Genomic DNA, 26060 nt, shown 5'->3' with positions numbered 1-26060 from the left:
GGATGCACATGCGGTGGCACCGGTTATTTCCGGATACGGCAAAAATGCGCCGTCCGGCATCTGCAAAAAAAGTTCCCTGCAATGTTTTTTTGCAGCGCCGGAACGGCTTTTTAAAGTGCGCATGCCCGGACACAGATTTAACCCCACATGTGCCCGGCAAGCGCAAGTTCTCTCTCTCTCTCCCCCCCCTCCCCGCTCTCTCCAGGTGGCTCTCGTCGGCTCTATACAGCCGACTCTCGTCCCCCGGTGCTGCGGCTCCTTTAAATATTATCCAAGCCGCATCAGGCGACGCATCTACATCCGGTGTCACCGCTACAGGCCGGATCCGGCGGCACGGCTTTTCGCCGCACGCCGCCGGAAGCCTGACACCGGATGTGTGAAAGAAGCCTTAGAGACAGGAATGTAAAGTTTGGATTATGGTGGAACATTAGAATGTCCACTTGAATCATTTTAACTGCATAACACAGTGACACTTGTCAAGTGAAATGAATGAGGCTGCAATATCAGGCAACTTTGTCCAATTATGGAGACAACGCCAATCAGTCGGCAAAGTCGGCAGGATTTGGGCAGCACATACCAAAGTTATTGAAGTACCTGTGAAAGTTATGCAGGAAACTGTAGTTTTGCAACTAAGGCTACTTTCACACTTGCTTTTTTTGCGCTGTATGCGCAGTGCAAACGCGCATAAAAAACGCATCACGCCAATGCGCACCCATGTTAAGTATAGGGAAAAAAAAACGTATGCGCAAAAATGCAGCACAAAAAAACGCAAGTGTGAAACCAGCCTAATGGGGATCAAATATTGGGACAATACAGGTCAAAGTTTAAAACATTCGTAAAGTCTAAGGCTAGTTTCACATTTGCGTTTCAGGGCGCAGCGCCGGCCTGCGCACGGCCACCGCTAAGCCCCGCCCCTGCCACGCCCCCTCCGATAGCTCCGCCTCCGGGCACATGACGCTGCATGCGTCCCCTCTCTTTATCACTGAGGATGCAGGCCATGCGCAGTATGCGTTTTGGCGGCGCCTGCGTCCTTTTGACGGTGCGCCGACCAGCGCCAAACGCAGCCTGTTGCAATTTAGTTGCGCTCGGCGCACCGTCAAAAGGACGCATACTGCGCACGGCCTGCGTCCTCAGTGATAAAGATAGGGGATGCATGATGCATGCAGCGTCATGCGCCCGGAGGCGGAGCTATTGGAGGGGGCGTGGCAGGGGTGGGGCTTAGCGGCAGCCGTGCGCAGGCCGTCACTGCGCCCTGAAACGCAAATGCTAAACTAGCCTTAGGCTAGTTTCACACTTGCTTTTTTTTGCAGCGCGTTTTTCCCGCAAAAAAACGCATTGAAAAAACGCATACAAAAGCATACAACTGCTGCGTTTTTTTCAAGCATTTTTATGAGCATGCATGAAAAAAACGCAGCGTTTTTATGCGTTTGTATGTGTTTTTAGTGCGTTTTTACCGCGTTTGCGTTTTTTTCCAACATTTTTAGGTGGCCCCTCACACTACCCAAACCATGACTTTACTAACCCTGACCCTAACCCTAACCCTAACCCTTAACCAAATCATACTTAACCCTAACCCAAACCCTAAACCCTAACTAACCCTAACCCTGACCCTAACCCTAACCCTGACCCTAACCCTTAACAAAACCATACTTAACCCTAATCCTGACCCTAACCCTGACCCTAACCCTTAACCAAACCATACTTAACCCTAACCCTGACCCAAACCCCAACCCTAACCCTGACCCTGACCCTAACCCTAACCCTAAACCCCCTTAACTAAACCTAACTCTAACCCAAACCCCTAAATTCCATGGTTAAAAAAAAAAAAAACGCATATGCAAAAAAACGCATACATGAGCATGCCAGTGCGCACATATGCGCATCCATAGGCTATAATGGCCATTTTTAGCGCAAAACGTGCGCATATGTGCGCATGCGCTTTTTTGCAGGGCCAAAAAATGCAACATGCTGCGTCTGGAAAATACAAACGCACACCCCAAAAAAACGCAGCGCATGAAAATCGCATACATGCGCTTACAAGCGCGCAGGTATGCGCACCCATGTTAAATATAGGGGAAAAAACGCATGCGCACATATGCGTTTTTTTCCAGCGCTAAAAAACGCAAATGTGAAACCAGCCTTACATAGTCTTATTAGAGACTACTATAGAAACAGCACATGCCATTCATATTAGAAAAACACTTACGTGAGGCTGCTATCTCGGGTGATAGATCCTAAAGGGGAGACCAGAACATCTTGCTTTGCAGTTAGAAACAGTTCATACACTGGACGTTCGAGAGACTGAAAGACAGACCAGACTGATTCAGTAATCTCAATGAGAGAGGATTTTTAAAGGTCATAGAGAAATGTTTCTCACCTGTAGGGTGCTGCATGATGATAGATGACCTTTAAATTCCAGGAAATCTCCTAATGTTTTAGGAGAGGGACAAGTGCCAGGACCCAGAACAACTGAAGATAATTGCAGTGGAGGGTTGGTCACAAAACGAGACAGTATCAGTTGGAAAACCCCATCAGGAAAGCAGTGAATGGTTACTAAAGGAACCAAAAGGGGATTTAAGAATCACATACTATCCATTTGTACAAAGCTGTTAGATGACAATTTTTAACAGCCAGCTATTTTTGAAGCTATACCTGACTATTTGGCAGATAAACATTTAACAGAAAAAAAAACAAAACCACACTGCAGATTGAGATTACAGTGCAGACACCCAACTTTACACATTGAATGGCTTTTGCCGTGTTCTGTTTCCAATTACAGTTTTCTGTATTCTGATAACCTCTTATAGAAAAGGAATAACCAATACGTGTTCTGATAAATTCTGGAACCCATAAATACAGAGAGGTGTGTTGGAGAAAAGCTATAAAAGATGGTCACTTGCATTGAATACTCACGAGACTGCAGTAGTAGATGTTTTAGGACAAACTGAACAATTTTCAAATACTTACTAGCATGTCCATAGTAGCAAGGATTGATTGAGTCTACAGGGTCATGGCAGCAACTGTAACCTAAACACACATCACGAGAGACCGATGCATTCAGGCAAGTTATCCTCCCTTTTGGAATTATACACTCTGAAGAAGTCCAAGTATCTGAAGAATTAAAAAAAAAAAAATAGTATCAGAAGGAGAAAAAAAAAACAAAAAAAAACCCATCGCAAAAATGTAGACAAATGCAAACAGTGAATTTAACACTACCAGGACTCTGTGTTATTGGTACCAAATCCGTATGCTTTGAAGATGTGACTTTCTGTGACAATTCCTCAGTTTGTTGCTCAGAGCGGGAAACCACATCTTTAGTGGTACCTGCCACCATGGTTCTGAAGTCTTCTGTTGGCCATGTTACAACTGTGTCTTCGTGGGTTCTGCCAGTTGTTATGATTTTGGAAGTTTTAATTGTAGCAGTCTGTAACGGTAATCTTGTTACAATAGGACTTTTGGATGTTCTATACGGTGTTGTTTTCCAAAGATAGCCAGTAGTAGTGAGCTTAGACATTTTTGTAGTGCGAGGTTTCTGTGTATGATTCATTCCTCTTGGACGCTTAATTTTCGGCTTTGGGCAAATTAAATCCAGGTCTTCAGATTTTGCTTGGCCAACCAGTCTTATACGAAGAAACCACTCTCCTTCCTACAGGTTGAGCAGAAGACAAACCTTTAGGCAGTACATACTTTATGAAAAGCCTTCTTGCTCATTCACACATTTAGATATTTGTTCTGATTGAACAGCAAGATTAGTGGAGTATTGGACTTGTAGAATATACTTGTACCAGACTTCACTAGTGGCTAAATTTTGTATTGTAAGCAAGAACTCATATAGATTAGAATCTATGCTTGACCATGGACGTGGCAAGGACATGTATAGGTGCAATAAGTGCTAGTTAACAGTGGTTGCTGCATCCTTTAAAAAGGTAACCTGTCAGGTAACCCATGCCCTCAAACCTAGCAGCATTCACAGTGTATTACCAAACTCCCTCCCTGACCAGCCCTGTATAATGTTATTCAGCTAAATCAAGGTAAAAAAAAAACAAAAAAACAACATTTTAAGGTCTGCTTTTCCTATGCTAATTAGGGCTTTGACTAGTCGATGGGGTGTTAGTTTCCCCAGACTAGTCAGCCCTCTTCCCATGTTATCACCATACCTGTGGGTGTGATAATTTGTATGAGCTGGCGTCATTGCCAGCTCCTGAAAATTTTGCACAAATCGTACACCAGGCTACAGAGGCGTAGTGACGCTGCCGAAATGAGTCACGCACATACGTGAGATTTACAGGAGTTGGCGATGACTCCACCTCATGCAAATTATGTTATCACACCCTCAGGGGCGTGATAACATGCAAAGCGGTCCGACTATTATGAGGAAATTAACACCCCATCAACTAGTCAGATCCTCAATTAGCATAGGAAAATCAGACCTTGTAAACTTTTTTTTTTTTAAAAAGCAAACAAACACTGATTTAACTGGCCAACATTAATAAAGGGCTGATTAGGCAGGGAATTTAGTCATACATAGGTGACTGCCACTGGGTTGGAAGGCATGGGGGACCTGACAGATTCCCTTTAACCTAGGATTATTTGTGAAGTTGACTGTTCTACTTTTACCTACCTTCTGAACAGCTTGGCATATTGTGTAAGAAACATAAAATATGCTTTCTCCTTTTGGACTGCGTGTTGAGAGAACGCATTTTGACAGACAGCCATGTAGGTCATATCCCATATCAAACTCATCTGTGGAGAAAAAAAGGTTAAAAAAAAAAAAAATAAAAAAATTTCCCCGGAAACAAAAAACATGTTTCACCAACATTACTATTTATGTCCCCTAAATTAAGAGCATATACTGTTATTACCAGCTATGTGGCTTAAATACAAAATATTTTTTACCAATACAATCCAGGCATGACATTTTCAATTGAGATCATCCATGACAACATGACAATGTTTTTTACTGTTTTTATTGTGCACTTGGTGTATCTGGCTATTGTATGCTCAATAAAAGCTTTTTTTTTTTTTTTTTTTTTTTTTTTTTAACATGGTCATCCTGCTGTGCTTGTGCACGTTATTCTGTGCTTCTTTCCTTTGGCACAGTGTTGCACCCAGCAATTTTGTATATGGTATAATTCCTGTGGTGCCCACCTGATTACTTACATACTGCTTGCCCTTTCCAAGTTTCTGGGTTTCTAGGTGGTGGCACACATTTCAAATAAATTCTATTTAAGTTTATTTGTATCGGTTACCATTTATTTTTTTCATTTCTGCAGTGATCTATATATGGCTTTTGACCTCAATGCCAGAGAGGCCACCTGGAGTAGCCAGGGTGAACAAACCCTGTTTAGTTCAGTGGTAACTGATAGTTCAGATTTTGATAAAAATTGGCAGAGAGCCGATTGATACACACAAGACATTAACACGTGTTTGGTGGAATGTCCGCTGTTTGGAAGAGTACTTAAAACTTACTATTTTTCCGCAGGGCCTTCGGGTTCAGATCTTTCCAGCTTGGGAGGTCACGGCCTTGTTTAAATCTACATGGGAAGCTGGTCTTGCTCAGTGCTCCAAAATCATTATTAATTTATTGATTCAGCATTATAAAGATCTTTTGCTTACATTGAAAACCAAGATTAAGGCTATGTGCCCACGATGCGATTTTTAAGCATTTTTGCCACGATTTTCGGCGCGAAAACGTTTAAAAATCGTGTACAGAACGCCCCCCCATGCATTCCTATGGCATTCCGCACATGCTGTGCTAATGCTGCGCTTTTTTCCGCAGCGGAATCGCATCGCGGAAAAAAGCGCAGCATGATCATTCTTTTGTGCGGAATCGCAAAGAATTGCCGCGATTCCGCACCCATAGGAATGCATGAGAACCACTTACTTCCCGCATGTGGCTATGCCCACCATGCGGGAAGTTAAGCGTCTCATGTGCGGTTGGTACCCACGGTGTGGAGGAGAGGAGACTGTCCTCCAGGCCCTGGGTACCATACCCCTGTAAAAAAAGAATCGGGGTATATTTACCTTCTGACGTCCCGCGCTGCATTCCCGGCCTAAGCGTTCCCAGTAATGCCTTGCGGCAAGGTCCTGTGATGACGTGGTCTCGTGAGATCGCTATAGTAACGCGAGACCATCATCGTCATCACAGGTCTCGCAAGGCATTACTGGGAACGCTGAGGCCCGGGATGGCAGCGCGGGACGCCGGAAGGTAAATATACACCGATTTTTTATCATTTTTCACATTCTCTCTTTTACTATTGAGGCCGCATAGGCGGCCTCAATAGTAAAAAGCTGCTCACACTTGTCAAACACTATGTTTGACGAGTGTGACCAACCTGTCAATCACTTTCCAAGCAATGCTTCAAATTGCTTGGAAAGTGCTTGAGAAAATCGCGGCAAAATTGCGGTAAAATCGTGCTGAAAAAAACGCGCAATTTCTGGGAAGGAGTCCGGTTTTCAGTGTGCGTTTTAAAACGCAACGTGGGCACATAGCCTAAGGGATTAGAAGCACAGTGGCAAACTTTTGATCTGACTGCTCAGATTCAACCTTTCCAACAGAAGTTGAAGGATCTCATTCTTAACTATGAAAAGGAGATTATTGAAGGTAAAAGAAGTAAGCTTGCACGTGATAAGCAGGACTACGAGAAATATCTGGCCTATAAGTGGAGACATTCAGGAAATAGAGGCATTTTTCCTAGAGCCCAGAGTACAACAGCTTCACATTCAGACAATAGTTCTAGTGATTTTTTTAGTGTCGGACAACAGCGACGTAGACGGCGGACCCGGCGTGGTAGAAGGAAGAAAACACGAGACAGCACAATTATTAAACCACCCAGAATAGGAGATACAAGCGGCAGATGTTGATAATCAACAACTTTAAGTGATCAACCTGTCTACTCATTTGCTGGCTGATTAAGAGAGGTCAGTTTTACAACAGGGTCTTACATTTTCCCCAATGCAGACAGTTGATAAATTCAAAGACCTTTTCTTATTTTGCAGAAAAATTATTTTACAGGCTTTACGCTCAAAACCAGAATTGTCGCAATCTTCCTCATCGATTGACAGATGTGTTTTTCTTGATTTGCTTGATCTATTGAACGAGAGTGACAGAGGTAGGAACCGCATTCCACATAGAAATCCTTCTTTAACATCTCCTCCTTTGTGTCTCATACCCTCAGTCAATAAGTTCTTCGATGTTATGAGGAACGAGATTTTACATCTTCCCCAGGACCTCACTAACAAACTTAAGGTCTAACAGCACCTTTTTAATTAAAATGGTGGATAAGGGGGGGGGGGGGGGCGTTGTTCTCTGACCCACTGAACTTTATGTCAGTGAGGCTAGAAGACAGCTGGCCAATCGTGAGTATTATCACAAATTGCCCTCCGATCCGAACAGCGTGTTCAATCTAAAACTTGAGCGTTTGCGGTCTGCAGCATTTGATAAAGGTGTGATCACAAAGCTGGAGATAGAATATATCTGTCAAAAAACGGTTGTGCCCACTTTTTATCTGTTGCCAAATGTGCACAAAAATTTATCTAATCCACCAGGCAGGCCCATTGTTGCCGAAATCAGGAGCCTTGAGAAGGCCTGTATATACTTGGATTTTTTTCTTGAGCCCTTGGTCCTGGATTTACAATCTTATTTGAGGGATTCTTTGGATTCAATTCACAAACTGGATTTCTTTCCAAATATCGAATTCGGCATTATTAGTTGTAATTGATGTTGAATCTCTTTACACGAATATTCCACATCAATTGGGACTGAGGGCTGTGGAATATTTGAGTCGTCAGGTTAATTGAGATTCGGGACACAATGATTTTCTCTTAGGTCTATTAACCCCTTCACCCCCAAGGGTGGTTTGCACGTTCATGACCGGGCCAATTTTTATAATTCTGACCACTGTCCCTTTATGAGGTCATAACTCTGGAACGCTTCTATGGATCCCAGTGATTATGACATTGTTTTCTCGTGACATATTGCACTTCATGTTAGTGGTAAAATTTCATTCAAATAACTTGCGCTTATTTGTGAAAAAAAAAATGGAAATTTGGCGAAAATTTTGAAAATTTCGCAATTTTCCAACTTTGAATTTTTATGCCCTTAAATCACAGAGATACGGCACACAAAAAAACTTGATAAGTAACATTTCCCACATGTTTACTTTACATCAGCACAATTTTGGAACCAAAATTTTTTTTTTTGTTAGGAAGTTATAAGGGTTAAAAGTTGACCAGCGATTTCTCATTTTTGCAACACCATTTTATTTTTACGGACCACATCACATTTGAAGCCACTTTGAGGGGTCTATAGGATAGAAAATACCCAAAAGTGACACCATTCTAAAAACTGAACCCCTTAAGGTGCTCAAAACCACATTCAAGAAGTTTATTAACCCTTTAGGTGCGTCAGGAATTTTTTTAATATTTAAAAAAAAAAATGAATATCTAACTTTTTTTCACAAAAAAAATACTTCAGGTTCAATTTTTTTTATTTTACCAAGGGTAACAGGACAAATTGGACTGCAAAAGTTATTGTGCAATTTGTCCTGAGTACGCTGATACCTGATATGTTGGGGGGAACCACTGTTTCGGCACATGGCAGAGCTCAGAAGGGAAGGAGCGCCGTATGACTTTTTCAATACAAAATTGGCTGGAATTCAGATCAGACGCCATGTCGCGATTGGAAAACCACTGATGGAAACCCCCCACAAATGACACCATTTTGGAAACTAGACCCCCAAGGAACTTATCTAGATGTGTGGTGAGCACTTTGACCCCTCCAGTGCTTCACAGAAGTTTATAACGCCCGGGCGTGAAAATAAAAAATTCGTATTTTTTTCACAAACATGATCTTTTAGTCACCAATTTTTTTTAATTTTCCCAAGGGTAACAGGAGAAATTGGACCCCAAAAGTTGTTGTCCAATTTGTCCTGAGTACGCTGACACCCCATATGTGGGAGAAAACTACTGTATGGGCACATGTCGGGGCTCGGAAGGGAAGTAGTGACGTTTTGGAATGCAGACTTTGATGGAATGGTCTGCGGATGTCATGTTGCCTTTGGAGAGCCCCTAATGTACCTAAACAGTGGAAACCCCCCACAAATGACCCCATTTTGGAAACTAGACCCCCCACGGAACTTATCTAGATGTGTGGTGAGCACTTTGAACCCCCAAGTGCACCCCCGGGCGTGAAAATAAAAAAAAAAAATTTTTTTTTTTCCACAAAAATGATATTTTTGCCCCCAATTTTTTATTTTCCTAAGGGTAACAGGAGAAATTGGACCCCAAAAGTTGTTTTGCAATTTGTCCTGAGTAGGCCGATACCCTACATGTGGGGGTAAAACACTGTTTGGGTGCATGGCAGAGCTTGGAAGGGAAGGAGCACCATTTGACTTTTTCAACTCCGAATTGGCTGGAATTGAGATCAGACGCCATGTTGCATTTGGAGAGCACCTGATGTGCCCAAACAGTGGAAACCCCCAATTCTAACTCCAACCCTAACGCCAACACACCCCTAACCCTAATCTCAGCCCTAACCCTAGCCCTAACCCTGGCCCTAACCCTAATGGGAAAATGGAAATAAATACATTTTCTTTTAATTTTATTATTTTTCCCTTACTAAGGGGGTGATAACGGGGGGTTTGATTTACTATTTATGGCGGTATTTATTTTTGGCGGCTGTCGCACGCTAAAAGACGCTTTGTATTGTAAAAATAGTTTTTGCATCACCACATATTGAGAGCTATAATTTTTCCGTATTTTCATATCAGGTCTTATTTTTTGCGGGACGAGTTGACGTTTTTATTGGTACCATTTTCAGGCACGTGACATTTTTTGATCCCTTTTTATTCCGATTTTTGGGACGCAGAATGAACAAAAACCAGCGTTCCATGAATATCTTCTGGGGGGGTGCGTTTACACCGTTCCGCGTGCGGTAAAATTGATAAAGCGGTTTTATTCTTCGGGTCAGTACGGTAACAGCGATACCTCATTTAGGTCTTTTTTTTAATGTTTTGTCGGTTTTATGCAATGAAAACTATTTTATATAAAAAAAGAATTATTTTTGCATCGCTTTATTCTGCAAGCTATAACTTTTATTTTTTCGCTGACGATGCTGTATGGTGGCTCGTTTTTTGCGGGACAAGATGACGTTTTCAGCGGTACCTTGGATATTTATATGTGTCTTTTTGATCGCGCGTTATTGCACTTTTTGTTTGGCGGTATGAAATTATTTTTTGCTTCGTTTTTTATTTTTTAAGGGGTTCGCTAAAGGGGTTAACTAATGGGATAGTTTTATAGGGCAGGTCGTTACGGACGCGGCGATACCTAATATGTGTACTTTTATTGTTTTTTGTTTTTTTATTTGAAAAAAATGGATTGGGGGGAATATTTTTTTTTCTAATTTGGCGATTTTTTAAAAATTATTTTAATTTTTTTTTTTTTTTTTTAACTTTATTACATAGTCCCAGGTGGGACATCACTGTCACAGGCAGTTCTGCAGACTTCCTCGTGCCTGCGCTTTGCAGGCACTGAGGAAGTCAGCTCCCTACAGGCCCCCGAAGGCCCCCGTCGCCATCTTGGATTCGGGGGCCTGTAGGGAAAAAGAGACCCCCGCAGCAGCGCTGCACATTGCGCTGCCGTGGGGGATCAGGGAAGCACGGAGGGATCCCCCTCCCTGCCGATGCTTCCCTTTAACCCCCGGTACACCGCGATCATGTTTGCTCACGGTGTGCAAGGGATTAACGTGTTGGGTGCGGTCCGTGACCGCCCCTGACAGTGCCGGGTGTCAGCTGTGATAATCAGCTGACACCCGGCCGCGATCGCGGTAGACGTACTATCCCGTCCATGGGCATAGGCGCTCGTGTCCCATGGACGGGATAGTACGTCTGATGTCAGGAAGGGGTTAAAATTATAATCGCCTGGCTTCAAAGAACATGCATTTTCATGGTTTCGATTTATCGATATTTTTTTGATTTGGACTGGATCTGTTTTAGACTGAACTTCATTGCGTCGCTGAATCAGAATTCCTTTAACATACATTTGACTCATCATATTCCTATCTCCACTGTAGAGTTTTTGGATCTCAGGCTTTCTCTCCGAGGCAACGGCAACTAATAGTCTTTTAGCCTACAGAAGTTTTCATCCGGAACATTTAAAAAGGGATATACCCTATGGACAATTTGTGAAATTATGCTGGAATTGCACTGATTTTATGTCAGGGCTCAATCTAGGAATCTTTCTAAAAGATTACGTGAGAGACACTATCTGAGGTTCACAATAGGTCAAGCATTTCGTAGGGCCACCTGTTATGATTGGGTCACCGAGGAGGATGGCATGAACAGGCTAAGCCACCAGAAAGGTTGGTAACTAAGCAGATTGCAGACCCCTGATCCTATCCGCACAACTAGCAGTAGCCGTGGAGTGTTCCTACGATGCCCTAGTCGCCTCGTCACAGCCGGAGAACTAACTAAGCCAAAAGACAGAAAGGTGAAATCTAAACTGCCCCAGAGCAGATCCCCAAAGGAATAGACAGCCCCCAAGCATATATTGTCGGTGAGACAAGATGAGACAAACACAGGCAGAGAACAGACTGAGCAAATGGTAGGGCCCAAGCTGTCTAGACAGGACAGAAAAAGATACTGTCTGCAATCACGCACAAAACCCTGAAAAAGTCCAACACTTATGATATACAAAAAACCCTGAGATCACACGATCTCACCTGCCGCTAGATCAGCACTCTGGTATAAACTGGAAGCAAGCAAAAAGATGCTAACAGAGGACTGAACAAGCTGCAACATATGAAGCAGAGCCCAGCACTGCCCCCAGCAGGGATCACGCTGAACCTCAGCAGCGAAACAAACAAAAAAAAAAAAAACCACCCAGATTAGATGCAAAGGATTAGAAAAAGAATCGCCTAGCTGAACATGCAGATCAGGCAGGGGACAAAAGAGCTCCAAATGCACACAGAGAAAAAAAACAAAAAAAACACTAGCAACCTTCAAGAGCAGCCAACTCCATTATATGCTCCCAACCAGCAATCCCAGATTCCCAATTATCATCGCCAGGTGGAGAACTGTTATGAATGGGTCACCGAGGAGGAAAAAACAAAACAGGCTAAGTCACAGAAAACCAGAGAGGTTGGTAACTATGCAGATTGCAGATCCCTGATCCTAACCACACAACTAGCAGCAGCCGTGGAGCGTACCTACGATGAACCTAGACGCTTTGTCACAGCCGGAGGACTAAATAAGCCTAAAGCAAGAAAAGGGGAAAACTAAGTGCCCCAGAGCAGACCCCAAAGGAAAGACAGCCCCCACATATGTATTGACGGTGAAACAAGATGAAAACACAAACACAGGCAGGAAAATAGGCTGAGCAAACGATGGGGCCCAAACTAACTAGAAAGGATAGGAAAGGAAAGACACTGTCTGCAATCTGTCAAAAACCCTACAAAAACAATGTCCAACATTTCTGATAACAAAATTAACCCTGAAGTCACTAGACTTCTCCCACTATATTAGCACTCTGAAATATTCTGAGACAGAGAAAAAAGAGGCCAATCTAATAAGGGACAAAAAAGGCAAATTGGCAAATACAGATAAATAAGAGTGGAAATTCAGCACAGCCCCAGCCAGGGCTGGCTGACCACACAAAAAACTGAATAGACCAACAAAATCAAAGTGTGAACATTAGCAGAAAAACTTAGCTTTAGATGACTTGAACAGGGCTGAGAACCAAGACCTGACAAGCCAGAAGGAATCACCACCACCAGAATAGGGTGTCGACTGTCTTAAATCCAGTCTGAGATTCCTGAGGTCCAATAGTCATCCTCCTTATCAGGTGCAGATCTCCACTGATTAAATCAGCCTCACTACCTCCTGTTACCACCAGGGGGAGCCTGGAAGGAGAACTCAACTGGTAGACCAGAAAATGAACTCACAACAGAGAACCTCCATCCGCCTGGCCAGCTCCACTACTCTCAGTAAGCACCAGAGGGAGCTTCGGCTCAGAAATCCGAGCAAGGGAGTTCACAACAGCCACCTGTGTCACTCGAGATGATCTTTTGAAACCTGTCCCACGTGTTGGAGACAATCAAATTAGATTTATCACAATGTTCCACAATCAGTGGGCTAAAATGAGGAGACAGACTCACTGGCAGATCTTGAAGACCGATATGCGTATTTCCAATTTGCTACCGGAGAGACCTATTCTAACTGCACGGAGAGCACCAAATTTGCGTGACTCACTCATGAAGAGTCACTTTGTCAGGCCCACTGTGAGGACCCAAACAGGCTTTCGCATAAGGGGATCTTTTCCGTGTGGGGAATGCAACGTGTGTGGCTTCATGATCCGCACCCATGGATTTACTAACCCACAGGATGGATGTGAGTACCAGTTGAAAGATTACATCAATTGCAAAACAACGCTGTATATGCATTGACCTGTACATGTCCTAAAGTTTATATTGGACAGACATCTCAAGAGCTGCGCAAATGCGTGTAGCAGCATACTTCTAATATCAATCTGGCCTGGTCAGATCTGGCCAAGGATAAAAATTTGACTTCAGTGGCTTCCCATTTTTTGGAGTGTCATAATGGACAGACTAGGGGCCTCACAGTGGTGGGACTACAGAGGGTAATACCCATTATTCGTAAATCTGACCGGCAGGGTGAACTACTACGATTGGAATCCAGGTGGATTTTCCAATTGAATACAGTCAGACATGGGGGCATCAATGAGGATTTATCCTTCTCTGGTTTCTGGACAGTCAAGGCTCTTCTTATGCTAATTTAATATATATCTCCATTTAGTCTTGTTTCACCGTTGAGGGAAATGGCAATATTCATGCCATTTGGTAATTCTTTGTCCTTTGTCATGATCTGGGGTACTGCAATTTTAGTCAGTTTAGTTTCTTTTTTGTGGGTACCACATCTTGGGATTAGCGCAACTGTCTTAAGGCCCCGTCACACACAGCGAGATCGCCAACGAGATCGCAGATTTTGCGATGCCACAGCGATCTCGCCAGTGATATTGCTGTGTGTGACATGGATCAGCGACCGGCACCCCTGCCAGGTATCGCTGATCGCGCTCGAACGTCCTGGCCCATTTTTTGATCGCTGGTCTCCCGCTGGCCAGCGCGCATCGCTGCATGTGACAGCGAGAGACCAATGATCAGCGACGCTGAGAGCTGGTTTCCAATGTAAACAGAAGGTATTTAAGAGCCACGCGGCTCTTAGATACCCGCTGTTTACATTGGAAACCAGCTTGCTCGCTGGTCCTGATCGCTGGTGGGTCTGTATGTGACAGCTCACCAGCAATCAGCTAACTACATCCCAGCGATGCCATCCACGTCGGATCGTTGGTGGGATCGCTGGGACATTGATACATGGAACGGGGCCCTTAATCCGACATGGATGGGATCGCTGGGTCATAGACAGCCCCTCCAGGGACAGGGCCAGCACGGCTCTCGGTCACCTGCTGTTTACCTTGGAAACCAGCATCTAGCGTCGCTGATCTCTCGCTGCCACACGCACCGATGCGCGCTGGCCAGTGGGAAACCAACGATCAAAAAACAGCCCAGGACATTCGAGCACGATCAGCGATACCCGCCAGGGGGAGGCCAGTCGCTGATACATGTCACACACCGCGATATCGCTAGCGAGATCGCTGTGGCGTCACAAAATCAGCGATCTCGCTGTGTGTGACGGGGCCTTTAGTCTCATAGTAACTTTCTATGAGGCTAATGTGAATGAGTCATTTGTAAGGTCATTTAGATGTGCTATTGTATATTTGATTTGTTTACTCATTAAATAGTCTGGTTGGCTCCTTAATGCTTGTCCATTATTATGTAGTCCTATAGCAATAATATAAAAAAAAAAAAAATCTTATGAGGGCAATGTGAACAAGTTATTTGTATGGTTATTTAGATAGACTATTGTTATTTTAATTTGTTCACTTATCAGTTTGGATGGCCCTTTAATGTATGCCTATTATGTACAGAGCAGTGTGTGGTATTAGTGTATTTGCTTTAGTATCGTCATCATCTTCTATGGAACTTATTTTGAGCTAGCCTTTCATATTGTCATCTAGACATTTGTTATTGTTATTATAATGTGTTTATTTAACAAATAGTCTAGATGGTGGTTATAATGTTCGCCCATCATTTTGTATTAGTAATATAGCTCATCTAATACCATTGCTCCACATTATGCATTGTATTGTGTGGTGGCTATCTGTTGGGCAATTAGGATCTATTGTTTACTCACTGCGATTCATTGAGATGTGGTTCCTGTGTCATCTGTGTGCGATTACTCCTCCCTCTTGTTTAGCTCATAGAGCAGCAATGTTAATATGCATGATATGGAACGCATATGTCACTTCCGGCTGTCTGGAACGCATGATTTCCTGTCCCTGGATCGCACGCATCTCATCAGCTACTTCCTGGAACGTAAGGAGACCATATGCGCATGCGCGATAATCTATTCTAGACCCACGTTCTCTTCATCACACAGCTGACGGCGCCCGCTGATGTGATTGCAATTGCGCTATATAAGGGACATGATATCATTCCTGGCTACTTCCCCTGACGAAGCTGCAGGAGGCAGCGACACGCGTTGGGCATTGTGGGCAGTGTGAGTATTCCCAGGCTATCATTATATAACCCAGCATTGCACTTTATTGCCTATGGACTTGCATGAGATTTGTTTGGACTCTTATGTTAATGCATCCATCATTACTATTTTTTCATTATTTATGCGATTTTTTTTTATATAAAAGGAAATGTTTCTCCTGCAAGTTCTTCACAAGTTTCAAATAAAATTATAATTTGCATTACATATTAAATTAGTAAGAAAGCCGTGTTGGGAATATACATTTGGGATATATGTAATGTTTTCACATGTATATATATTGCATGTTCTTATATAATAATATATCCACCTGCCCACAGTTGTTTAACTGTTTTTATTGTGCACTTGGTGTATCTGGCTATTGTATGTTCAATAAAAACCTTTTTTTACATGGTCATCCTACTGTGGTTGTGCACGTTTGTCATGTTCTAGAAAATGAAGAGCAAGAACCACAGACTATGTCCAAAGCATCCTAAAAGGAGAGGCTAATCTATAATACTAGATGGTGGCCCGATTCTAACGCATCGGGTATTCTAGAATATGCATGTAGTTTATTTATGAAGATTCCGTGCCAATATCGCCGATTTTGACAAATCCCTGCGGCAGGAGATTACCCGCGGCAACCGTTGGGAGATCAGTGGCTAGCGCCGCAGATCTCCTGACGGTAGCGGTGGCGTGCGTCGTTCAATTTCCGTGCCAATTCGCGGCCAGATGCAGCCTGTCGCTGATTGATCGCGCCTGGCGCGATCAATCAGCGACGCAGGATTTTCGTTACAGAAAGTCTATATATATTTCTCCCCTCATACAGACGTGTATATACAGTATATTTCTCCTCATACAGACGTGTATATACAGTATATATCGCCTCATACAGACATGTAAATAATTTTTTTTTTCCTCCTCATACAGCCGTGTATCTACTATATCATCTAATTCTGTCTCTCTGTAACGGAAATCCCGCCTGTTGCTGATTGGTCATAGCCTAGAAAATGGCTGGCCGCGACCAATCAGCAACAGGCGCAGCTTACAGTTACAAACAGCTGCGCCTGTCGCTGGCGGCCATGACCAATCAGCGACGCAGGATTTCGGTTACAGACAGAATAAGACAATTATATAGTAGATTAGCCCTATATAATATCAGCGTGTCCCAACACTGCCATCCTAAAAGGTGTGCTCCATGCATATAGAAAAAAAAACTAAAATGCCTCTAATATTAAACGAAAGCATCACCACTTACAAGTCTCCTTCCATTCTACTATAGACTCTTCTTTATTCTACCAGTCCAGGGGGTGGGCAGTTAGTTTTCCTGAGGGGCCACATGACAGGCCATGACTGTTGTGGAGTGCCGAAACAACAGCTTGAAATTAATTCTACTCAATATTATTAATTGTATCACTTAATATTGAGCAGAATTAAATATGCCGACACTATATATATATATATATATATATATATCTATAGATATATATATATATATATATCTATAGATATAGATATATCTATATCTATATCTATATCTATATATCTCTCTCTATCTCTATCTAGCTATCTATCTATCTAGCTCTTTGAACCCAAGTACAGCCCCTTCTGTATATTGTATGAACCCCCCACAGCCTCCCCATATACAGCATGAGCCCCACACAGCTTCCCCATATATTGCATGAGCCCCACACAGCCTCCCTATACACTGCATAAGCCCCACACAGCCTTCCCATATACAGCACAAGCCCGACACCTTCCCTATATACTGCATGAGCCCCACACAACCTCCCTATATACAGCATGAGCCCCACAGTCTTTCCACATACTGAATGAGGCCCAACACAGCCTCCCCATATACTGCATGAGGCCCCCATAGCCTCACCATATACTGCATGAGCCCCACACAGCCTCCCTATATATAGCATGAGCCCAACACAGCTTCCCCATATACTGCATGAGCCCCACACAGCCTCCCCATACACGGCATGAGGCCCCCATAGCCTCACCATATACGGCATGAGCACCACACAGCCTCCCCATACACGGCATGAGGCCCCCATAGCCTCACCATATACGGCATGAGCACCACACAGCCTCCCCATACACGGCATGAGGCCCCCATAGCCTCACCATATACGGCATGAGCCCCACACAGCCTCCCTATATATAGCATGAGCCCCACACAGCTTCCCCATATACGGCATGAGCCCCACACAGCCTCCCCATATACAGCATGAGCCCCACACAGCCTCCCCATATACAGCATGAGCCCCACACAGCCTCCCCATATACAGCATGAGCCCCACACAGCCTCCCCATATACAGCATGAGCCCCACGCAGTGTCGCTATATATTGCATGAGCCCCACACAGCCTCTCTATACACTGCATAAGCCCCACACAGCCTTCCCATATACAGCACAAGCCCGACACCTTCCCTATATACTGCTTGAGCCCCACACAACCTCCCTATATACAGCATGAGCCCCACAGTCTTTCCACATACTGAATGAGCCCCACACAACCTCCCTATATACAGCATGAGCCCCACAGTCTTTCCACATACTGAATGAGCCCCACACAGCCTCCCCATATACTGCATGAGGCCCCCATAGCCTCACCATGTGCAGCATGATACCCCCATAGCCTCCATGTGTGCAGCATTACACCCCCATAGCTTTTGCACAGCTTCTGGATACCCACTTTTGCAGTAGAAACTTCACAGAGCAGATTACATGTGATAAGCTTTTACTTCTCAGAACATGAGGTAAAGGACAAGATGCACAGTCAATCATTACTGCACCAGGAAGAAAAAAAACTGAAAGTGCAAGAGAGGCTTTTTCTTTTACAATACATTAAGCAAGGAAACCTCACAACATCGCCATCTATTGTCAGGTCAGCATAAAGTGTTCCTTCACACAAAGAAGTCCACAACTGTTGCATATACCAACACCCTTTGGCAAACAGTAAGGATTTATTCAGTCAAACCTAAATTTCTTCATTAGTCTCTCATGTTTTTCAGCATGCAATGCCTTTGTGAAAATGTCTGCTGTCATCTCTTCAGTTGGGCAATATTCTAATTTCAGGATTCCGTGTTCCTGATGATCCCTCAAGAAATGATGCTTCACATCAATGTGCTTGGTTTTTGGGTTAACTCTTTTCATCCGAGCAAGAACAAGACATCCTTGATTGTCCTCATTTATTTTTGTTGGTTCCAACTGTGGTTGTCCTAGGTGTGTTAGGCCTGTTTCACACTTCCGTTTTTGTGTCCGCCAAACGGATCCGTTTCCGTTTTTTTTTACGGAAACTGATGCAAACGGATCCGTTTTTTAAAAACGGATCCGTTTTTTTGACGGATTCGCGGTAACCGTAATGGAAGTCTATGGGACAAAAAAAAACGGATCCTGCAAAAAATGGCGGATCCGTTTTTTTACGGAAAACGGATTTTGACGGATTTGAAAAAACGGAAGTGTGAAACAGGCCTTAGCAATTGTCTTAACCATAGAACTTCTTGACTCGCATGTGCTGCTGCAACATATTCTGCTTCTCTTGACGACAACATTACTATTGATTGGTCCGCCTGAGAGAAAGGAAAAGATAGCCACTGGTAGATTTTCTGTCAGTTGGATCTCCAGCCCAATCTGCATCAATGTATCAAGTTAAAATGCATTTATCACTTGTAGGCAGTTCCAGTTTAACATTGCTAAATCCTTTAACCCCTTCCTGACATCCGACGTACTATCCCGTCCATGGGACCCGGGCCCCTATGCCCATGGACGGGATAGTACGTCTACCGCGATCAGCGGCGCCCACAGCGGCCGGGTGTCAGCTGATTATCACAGCTGACACCCGGCACAATGTGTCAGGGGCGGTCACGGACCGCCCCGACACGTTAACCCCTTGCACACCGCGATCAAACATGATCGCGGTGTACCGGGAGTTAAAGGGAAGCATCGGCAGGGAGGGGGCTCCCTCCGTGCTTCCCTGAGCCCCCCACGGCAGCGCAATGTGCAGCGCTGCTTCGGGGGGCTCCTTTCCTCCAGGCCCCCGAATCCAAGATGGCGACGGGGGCCTTCGGGGGCCTGGAGGAAGCTGGCTTCCTCAGTGCCTGCAAAGCGCAGGCAAGAGGAAGTCTTCTTCAATGCCTGTGACAGATTGCTGATCTGTCACAGTGATAAAATAAAAAAAACCAGTGTAAAAATAATTAAAAAAAAATAATATATTATATATATATATATATATATATATATATATATATATATATATATATATATATATATATATATATATATATATATATATATATATATATATATATATATATATATATTTTCCCCAATAAATTAATTTTTTGAAAATAAAAAAAATCCCAAAATAAAAGTACACATATTAGGTATCGCCGCGTCCGTAACGACCCGCCCTATAAAACTGTCCCATTAGTTAACCCCTTTAGCAAACCCCTTAAAAAATAAAAAACGAAGCAAAAAATAATGATTTATTAGCATACCGCCAAACAAAAAGTGTAATAACGCGCGATCAAAAAGACGCATATAAATATCCATGGTACCGCTGAAAACATCATCTTGTCCCGCAAAAAACGAGCTGCCACACAGCATCATCAGCGAAAAAATACAAAAAAAAAAAAAAAAAGTTATAGCTCGCAGAATAAAGCGATGCAAAAATAATTATTTTTTATATAATAGTTTTCATTGCAAAAAACCGACAAAACATAAAAAAACGACCTAAATGAGGTATCGCTGTAACCGTACTGACCCGAAGAATAAAACTGCTTTATCAATTTTACCGCACGCGGAACGGTGTAAACGCACTCCCCCAAAAGAAATTCATGAAACGCTGGTTTTTGTTCATTCTGCGTCCCAAAAATCGGAATAAAAAGCGATCAAAAAATGTCACGTGCCCGAAAATGGTACCAATAAAAACGTCAACTCGTCCCGCAAAAAATAAGACCTCACATGACTCGGTGGGTCAAAATACGGAAAAATTATAGCTCTCAATATGTGGTGATGCAAAAACTATTTTTACAATAAAAAGCGTCTTTTAGCGTGCGACAGCTGCCAAAAATAAAAACCGCCATAAATAGTAAATCAAACCCCCCGTTATCACCCCCTTAGTTAGGGAAAAATAATAAAATTAAAAAAATGTATTTATTTCCATTTTTCCATTAGGGTTAGGGTTAGGGTTAGGGCTAGGGCTGAGATTAGGGTTAGGGTTGGCGTTAGAATTGGGGGTTTCCACTGTTTGGGCACATCAGGGGCTCTCCAAATGCAACATTGCGTCTGATCTCAATTCCAGCCAATTCTGAATTGACAAAAAACATATGGTGCGCTCCTTCCCTTCCAAGCTCTGCCATGCGCCCAAACAGTGTTTTACCCCCACATGTAGGGTATCAGCCTACTCAGGACAAATTGCAAAACTATTTTTGGGGTCCAATTTCTCCTGTTACCCTTAGGAAAATAAAAAATTGGGGGCAAAAATATCATTTTTGTGGAAAAAAATGATTTTTTTATTTTCACGTCCGAGCGTTATAAACTTCTGTGAAGCACTTGGGGGTGCAAAGTGCTCACCACACATCTAGATAAGTTCCGTGGGGGGGGTCTAGTGTCCAAAATGGGGTCACTTGTGGGGAGTTTCAATAGTTTAGGTACATCAGGGGCTCTCCAAACGCACATGACACCCGCAGACCATTCCATCAAAGTCTGCATTCCAAAACGTCACTACTTCCCTTCCAAGCCCTGACGTGTGTCCATACAGTAGTTTTCTCCCACATATGGGGTGTCAGCGTACTCAGGACAAATTGGACAACTTTTGCGGTCCAATTTCTCCTGTTACCCTTGGGAAAATAAAAAAATTGGGGAATAATTGATCATGTTTGTGGAAAAAATACGAATTTTTTATTTTCACACCCAGGCGTTATAAACTTCTGTGAAGCACTGGGGGTTCAAAGTGCTCACCACACATCTAGATAAGTTCCTTGGGGGGTCTAGTTTACAAAATGGTGTCATTTGTGGGGGGGTTCCACTGTTTTGGTACATCAGGGGTTTTCCAATCGCGACATGGTGTCCGATCTCAATTCCAGCCAAAAACGTCAAATGGCGCTGCTTCCCTTCCGAGCTCTGCCATGCGCCCAAATAGTGGTTTTCCCCCACATGTGGGGTATCAGCGTACTCAGGACAAATTGCACAACAACTTTTAGGGTGCTGTTACCCTTGGAAAAATAAGAATTGAGGGTGAAAAGATCATTTTTGTGGAAAATATATGATTTTTTAATTGTACAGCTTTATGTTATAAACTTCTGAGAAGCCCTTGGGGGTTCAAAGTTCTCACCACATATCTAGATAAGTTCCTTGGGGGGTCGAGTTTCCAAAATGGGGTCACTTGTACGGGGTTTCCACTGTTTAGGTTCATCAGGGACTCTCCAAACGTGACATGGCGTCTGATCTGAATTCCAGCCAATTTTGCAGTGAAAAAGTCAAACGGCGCTCCTTCCATTCTGAGCTCTGCCATGCGCCGAAACAGTCGTTCACCCCCACAAATCAGGTATCAGCGTACTCAGGACAAATTGCACAATAACTTTTGCAGTCCAATTTCTCCTGTTACCCTTGGTAAAATAAAAAAAATTGAACCTGAAGTAATTTTTTTGTGAAAAAAAGTGAGATGTTCATTTTTCTTTTAAATATTCAAAAAAATTCCTGTGACGCACCTAAAGGGTTAATAAACTTCTTGAATGTGGTTTTGAGCACCTTAAGGGGTGCAGTTTTTAGAATGGTGTCACTTTTGGGTATTTTCTATCATATAGACCCCTCAAAGTGGCTTCAAATGTGATGTGGTCCTAAAAATAAAATGGTGTTGTAAAAATGAGAAATCGCTGGTCAACTTTTAACCCTTATAACTTCCTAACAAAAAAAAAATTTTGGATCCAAAATTGTGCTGATTTAAAGTAAACATGTGGGAAATGGTAGTTATCAAGTTTTTTGTGTGCCGTATCTGTGATTTAAGGGCATAAAAATTCAAAGTTGGAAAATTGCGAAATTTTCAAAATTTTTGCCAAATTTCCGTTTTTTTCACAAATAAACGCAAGTTATTTGAATGAAATTTTACCACTAACATGAAGTACAATATGTCACGAGAAAACAATGTCAGAATCACCGGGATCCATAGAAGCGTTCCAGAGTTATGACCTCATAAAGGTACAGTGGTCAGAATTGTAAAAATTGGCCCGGTCATGAACGTGCAAACCACCCTTGGGGGTGAAGGGGTTAAAATAAGGTATTACTCTCTTCACAGCATTCCAATCTGCTTTATTTGGCTTGGACACTTTTCTACTCAGAATTCCTACTGCTGCTGCGATGTCTGGCTTTGTAACAGTCACTAGATACAGTAATTTTCCTATTGCCATTCTGTATTCTTAATTATTTGGTAACATTTTTCTCACAATTCATCTCTTTAAGATAATTAGTTTCCATTGGAGACTGCTGTTTTTGCATCCTTCAATCAAAATATTTTGGTTATGTCTTGAATCATTTGATTTTGATTAAGTAGGAAATGCTCAGCTACTTACCGGTAGCGGTGTTTTTCAGGAGCCCATGACAGCACCACAAGAGAGGGGATCTGCCCTTCGGGGACAGGAAACCTACAGACACAAAAAGAGCGGCCCTCTCTCCCGCCTCAGTTGGATTACAGAGCATGAGGGGACCTCCCTGGTTAGTAGCAATTCATATATGCACAGTCAAACTAAATATTCTCTACTCCCGTGACAAATTTTTAACCAAAGTAAAGGTGCTGATCCAAGACGTGAGAGCAGAGGGAGGGAAAGTAGAGGTGCTGTCATGGGCTCCTGAAAAACACCGCTACCGGTAAGTAGCTGAGTATTTATTCAGTCGCCATGACAGCACCACAAGAGATTTGCAGAGATGAAGAGAACTCTAGGGAGGGATAGCTACCTCAAGCACCTTTCTCCCAAACGTGAGGTCGGCAGACCCGCCTAAAGCCAATCTATCGTGGTTTAAAAAAAAAAAAAAACGCGGATGGAGAGGACCACGTGGCTGCCTTACATATGGCCCGAGTAGAGTGCGCCCTTATGCCTTCCGGAACCTCCAGCCCACCTGCTGTATAAGCAAAAGAGATAGCCTCCCTAATCAACCTAGCTAGGGTGTTTTTGGACACGAAGTCTTTTTCTAAACTTCCTGAAAAGATACAAACAGGGCATTGTCCCTCTTCCATGGTTCTGTGGCCGAAATGTAACTATGGAGGCACCGTCTCACATCAAGGGAATGGAGCTTCTGCTCGGTCGGGTTAATGGGGTTCGGGTAGAAGGACGGGAGGACTATTTCATGTAGCCTATGGAATTTCGAGGCGACTTTGGGTAAATATAAGGGGTCTGGCTTTAAGGTGACCCTATCTTCTATAAACTGGGTGTACGGCGGTATTCTAGAAAGTGCTTGTAGATCACTAACCCTCCGGGCTAACATTAGGGCAACCAACAGGACAGTCTTGAACGAAAGGATCCTTATGGGGACAGAATCAACAGGCTCAAAGGGAGGCTCTGTTAGAGCTGATAAAACTAAGTTGAGGTCCCATGGAACCAGCCTATGTTTTATGATGGGTCTGGATCTCGCTGCTGCTTTAATAAATCTTGCCACCCAGTAATTGTTTGCTAAGTTGCAGTTGTAAAATGCCCCCAGAGCCAAAACTTGGACTCTAAGCGTATTTGTGGCTAGACCCATCTCCAACCCCCTCTGAAGGAATTCCAGTATCTGAATAATGCGGATTATCTGACCAACCTCCGCCCCCGAGACAGCTAAAAAAAATCTTTTCCAGACTCAGGTGTAGATATTTGTTGTGGAGGCTTTTCTACTTTTTAAGAGGGTGTTGACTAGTCCTCGGGAAAACCCCCTCTTTTTTAGCAGCTACCCCTCAAACTCCATGCCGCTAGATGTAAGTTGGAGACCTGTGGGTGATATACTGGACCCTGGGACAGAAGGTCCGGGAGAATCCATGGCTGGGATAAAGACATTTTCCTCAGCCAAGGAAACCGTGACCTCCTGGGCCAGAACGGGGCAACTAGGATAATGTGGGCCCTGTCTTCCCGGATCTTTCTCAGCACCATCAGAATCAGATTCAGTGGGGGGGGGGGCATATTCTAGGCTGAAGCTCCACGGAATCAGAAAAGCGTCCACTGCATACGGGTTCTCTCTGGGATCCAGAGAACAAAACATAGGGAGTTGTCTGTTCCTTTTGCTGGCGAACAAGTCTATTTCTGGGAGTCCCCAACTGTGTACAATCTGTCCGAAGATGGCCCTTTTTAATGCCCTCTCTCCCTGTCTGAGCCTGTTGCGACTTAGGAAATCGGCTGTTAGATTTTGTTTTCCTATAATATGCAGCGCTGTATGGGATAGGAGAACCTCGACAATCTGGTTGTCAGAGAACAGTCTGACATGTTCGGTCTATAGGGACATAAGGAAGGCACTTACAGCCCGCCCCACTGCTAACAGCTCCTTTAGGTTTAGAGAATTTTTGTTCTGACAGTGACCACGCTCCCTGGACCCAGTTATCTCCCATATGAGCCCCCCAGCCCCTGGGGATAGCATCCGTGGTTAGAATTCGGGGAGATCTGGTTTACCCAAGGAACACCCCCTCCGCAGATTTGAAATCAGCGATCACCAACGTAGGGACTGAATCGTATCGTTAGATAAGGTAACTCTACCCTCGAGGCAACCCTCTAGCTGACAGGTGTTGTACAAGATGTCCCACTGCAGGGTTCTGGTGTGGAATTGGGCCCAGAGTACTGCTGGTATAGCTGCCGCAAGAGAGCCCAACAGTGACATTGCCCCTCTAAGGGTAAGCGATGGATTATCTATTACCCTGCGTATTTGACGCTGAATGTTGAATACTTTATATTCTGGTAACCGACACTCCTGAATATCAGAGTCTATGATGAGGCAGAGGAACTGTTGTACTCTGAGGGGCTGCAGACGTGTTTTTTTTTTTTGTTTTTTTTAATTAATTAAATGATCCAACCCAAACCCTAAAGGCTGGATATTACCCGCCCTAATTGGGCGGTGCAGTGAGATTCCAAGTGCCCCACAATTAGTAGATCGTCTAGATAGGGGATCACGAGAATGTCCTGTTCATGCAAGTGAGCCATAACCTCCGCCATTATCTTTGCGCAGACCCAGGGTGCCTCAGCCACCCCGAAGGGAAGTGCCCTGTATTGAAAATGGCCTATAACTCTGCCCAGTGAAACTGCCACCCTTAGGAACTGCTGATGATCTGCGTGTATCGGGACATGAGAATAGGCGTCTTTAAGGTCTAAGACTACCATAAAGCACTCACTGAATAGCAGTTTAATTGCCGATTTTACCGACTCCATTTTGAAAGAGTGAATTTCAATGAATTTATTGAGGCTTCTGAGATTAACCCCTTCATGACC

The 26060-nt window shown here is 43.5% G+C and overlaps 1 protein-coding gene across 2 annotated transcripts in view; it reads right to left on the bottom strand.

The window, feature by feature from the left end:
* Positions 1-26060, bottom strand: part of LOC141100086 (zona pellucida sperm-binding protein 1-like) — a 185087-nt gene that overhangs the window by 100590 nt on the left and 58437 nt on the right. For both annotated transcript variants that reach the window (XM_073588292.1, XM_073588293.1), the window contains exons 2-6: positions 4622-4743; positions 3217-3646; positions 2968-3111; positions 2378-2553; positions 2207-2301 (exon numbers count right to left, since the gene is read on the bottom strand). In XM_073588292.1, the coding sequence (XP_073444393.1) occupies positions 2207-2301; positions 2378-2553; positions 2968-3111; positions 3217-3646; positions 4622-4743 (967 nt within the window). The remainder of the gene's footprint in view (positions 1-2206; positions 2302-2377; positions 2554-2967; positions 3112-3216; positions 3647-4621; positions 4744-26060) is intronic.

This window comes from Dendrobates tinctorius, unplaced genomic scaffold (assembly GCF_039654945.1).
Source record: "Dendrobates tinctorius isolate UK_male_01 unplaced genomic scaffold, ASM3965494v1 ptg000103l, whole genome shotgun sequence".
In the NCBI taxonomy this organism is placed as follows: Eukaryota; Metazoa; Chordata; class Amphibia; order Anura; family Dendrobatidae; genus Dendrobates; species Dendrobates tinctorius.
The sequence above is the reverse complement of the archived record's forward strand: the minus strand, read 5'-3'. Positions and strand labels throughout refer to the sequence as shown.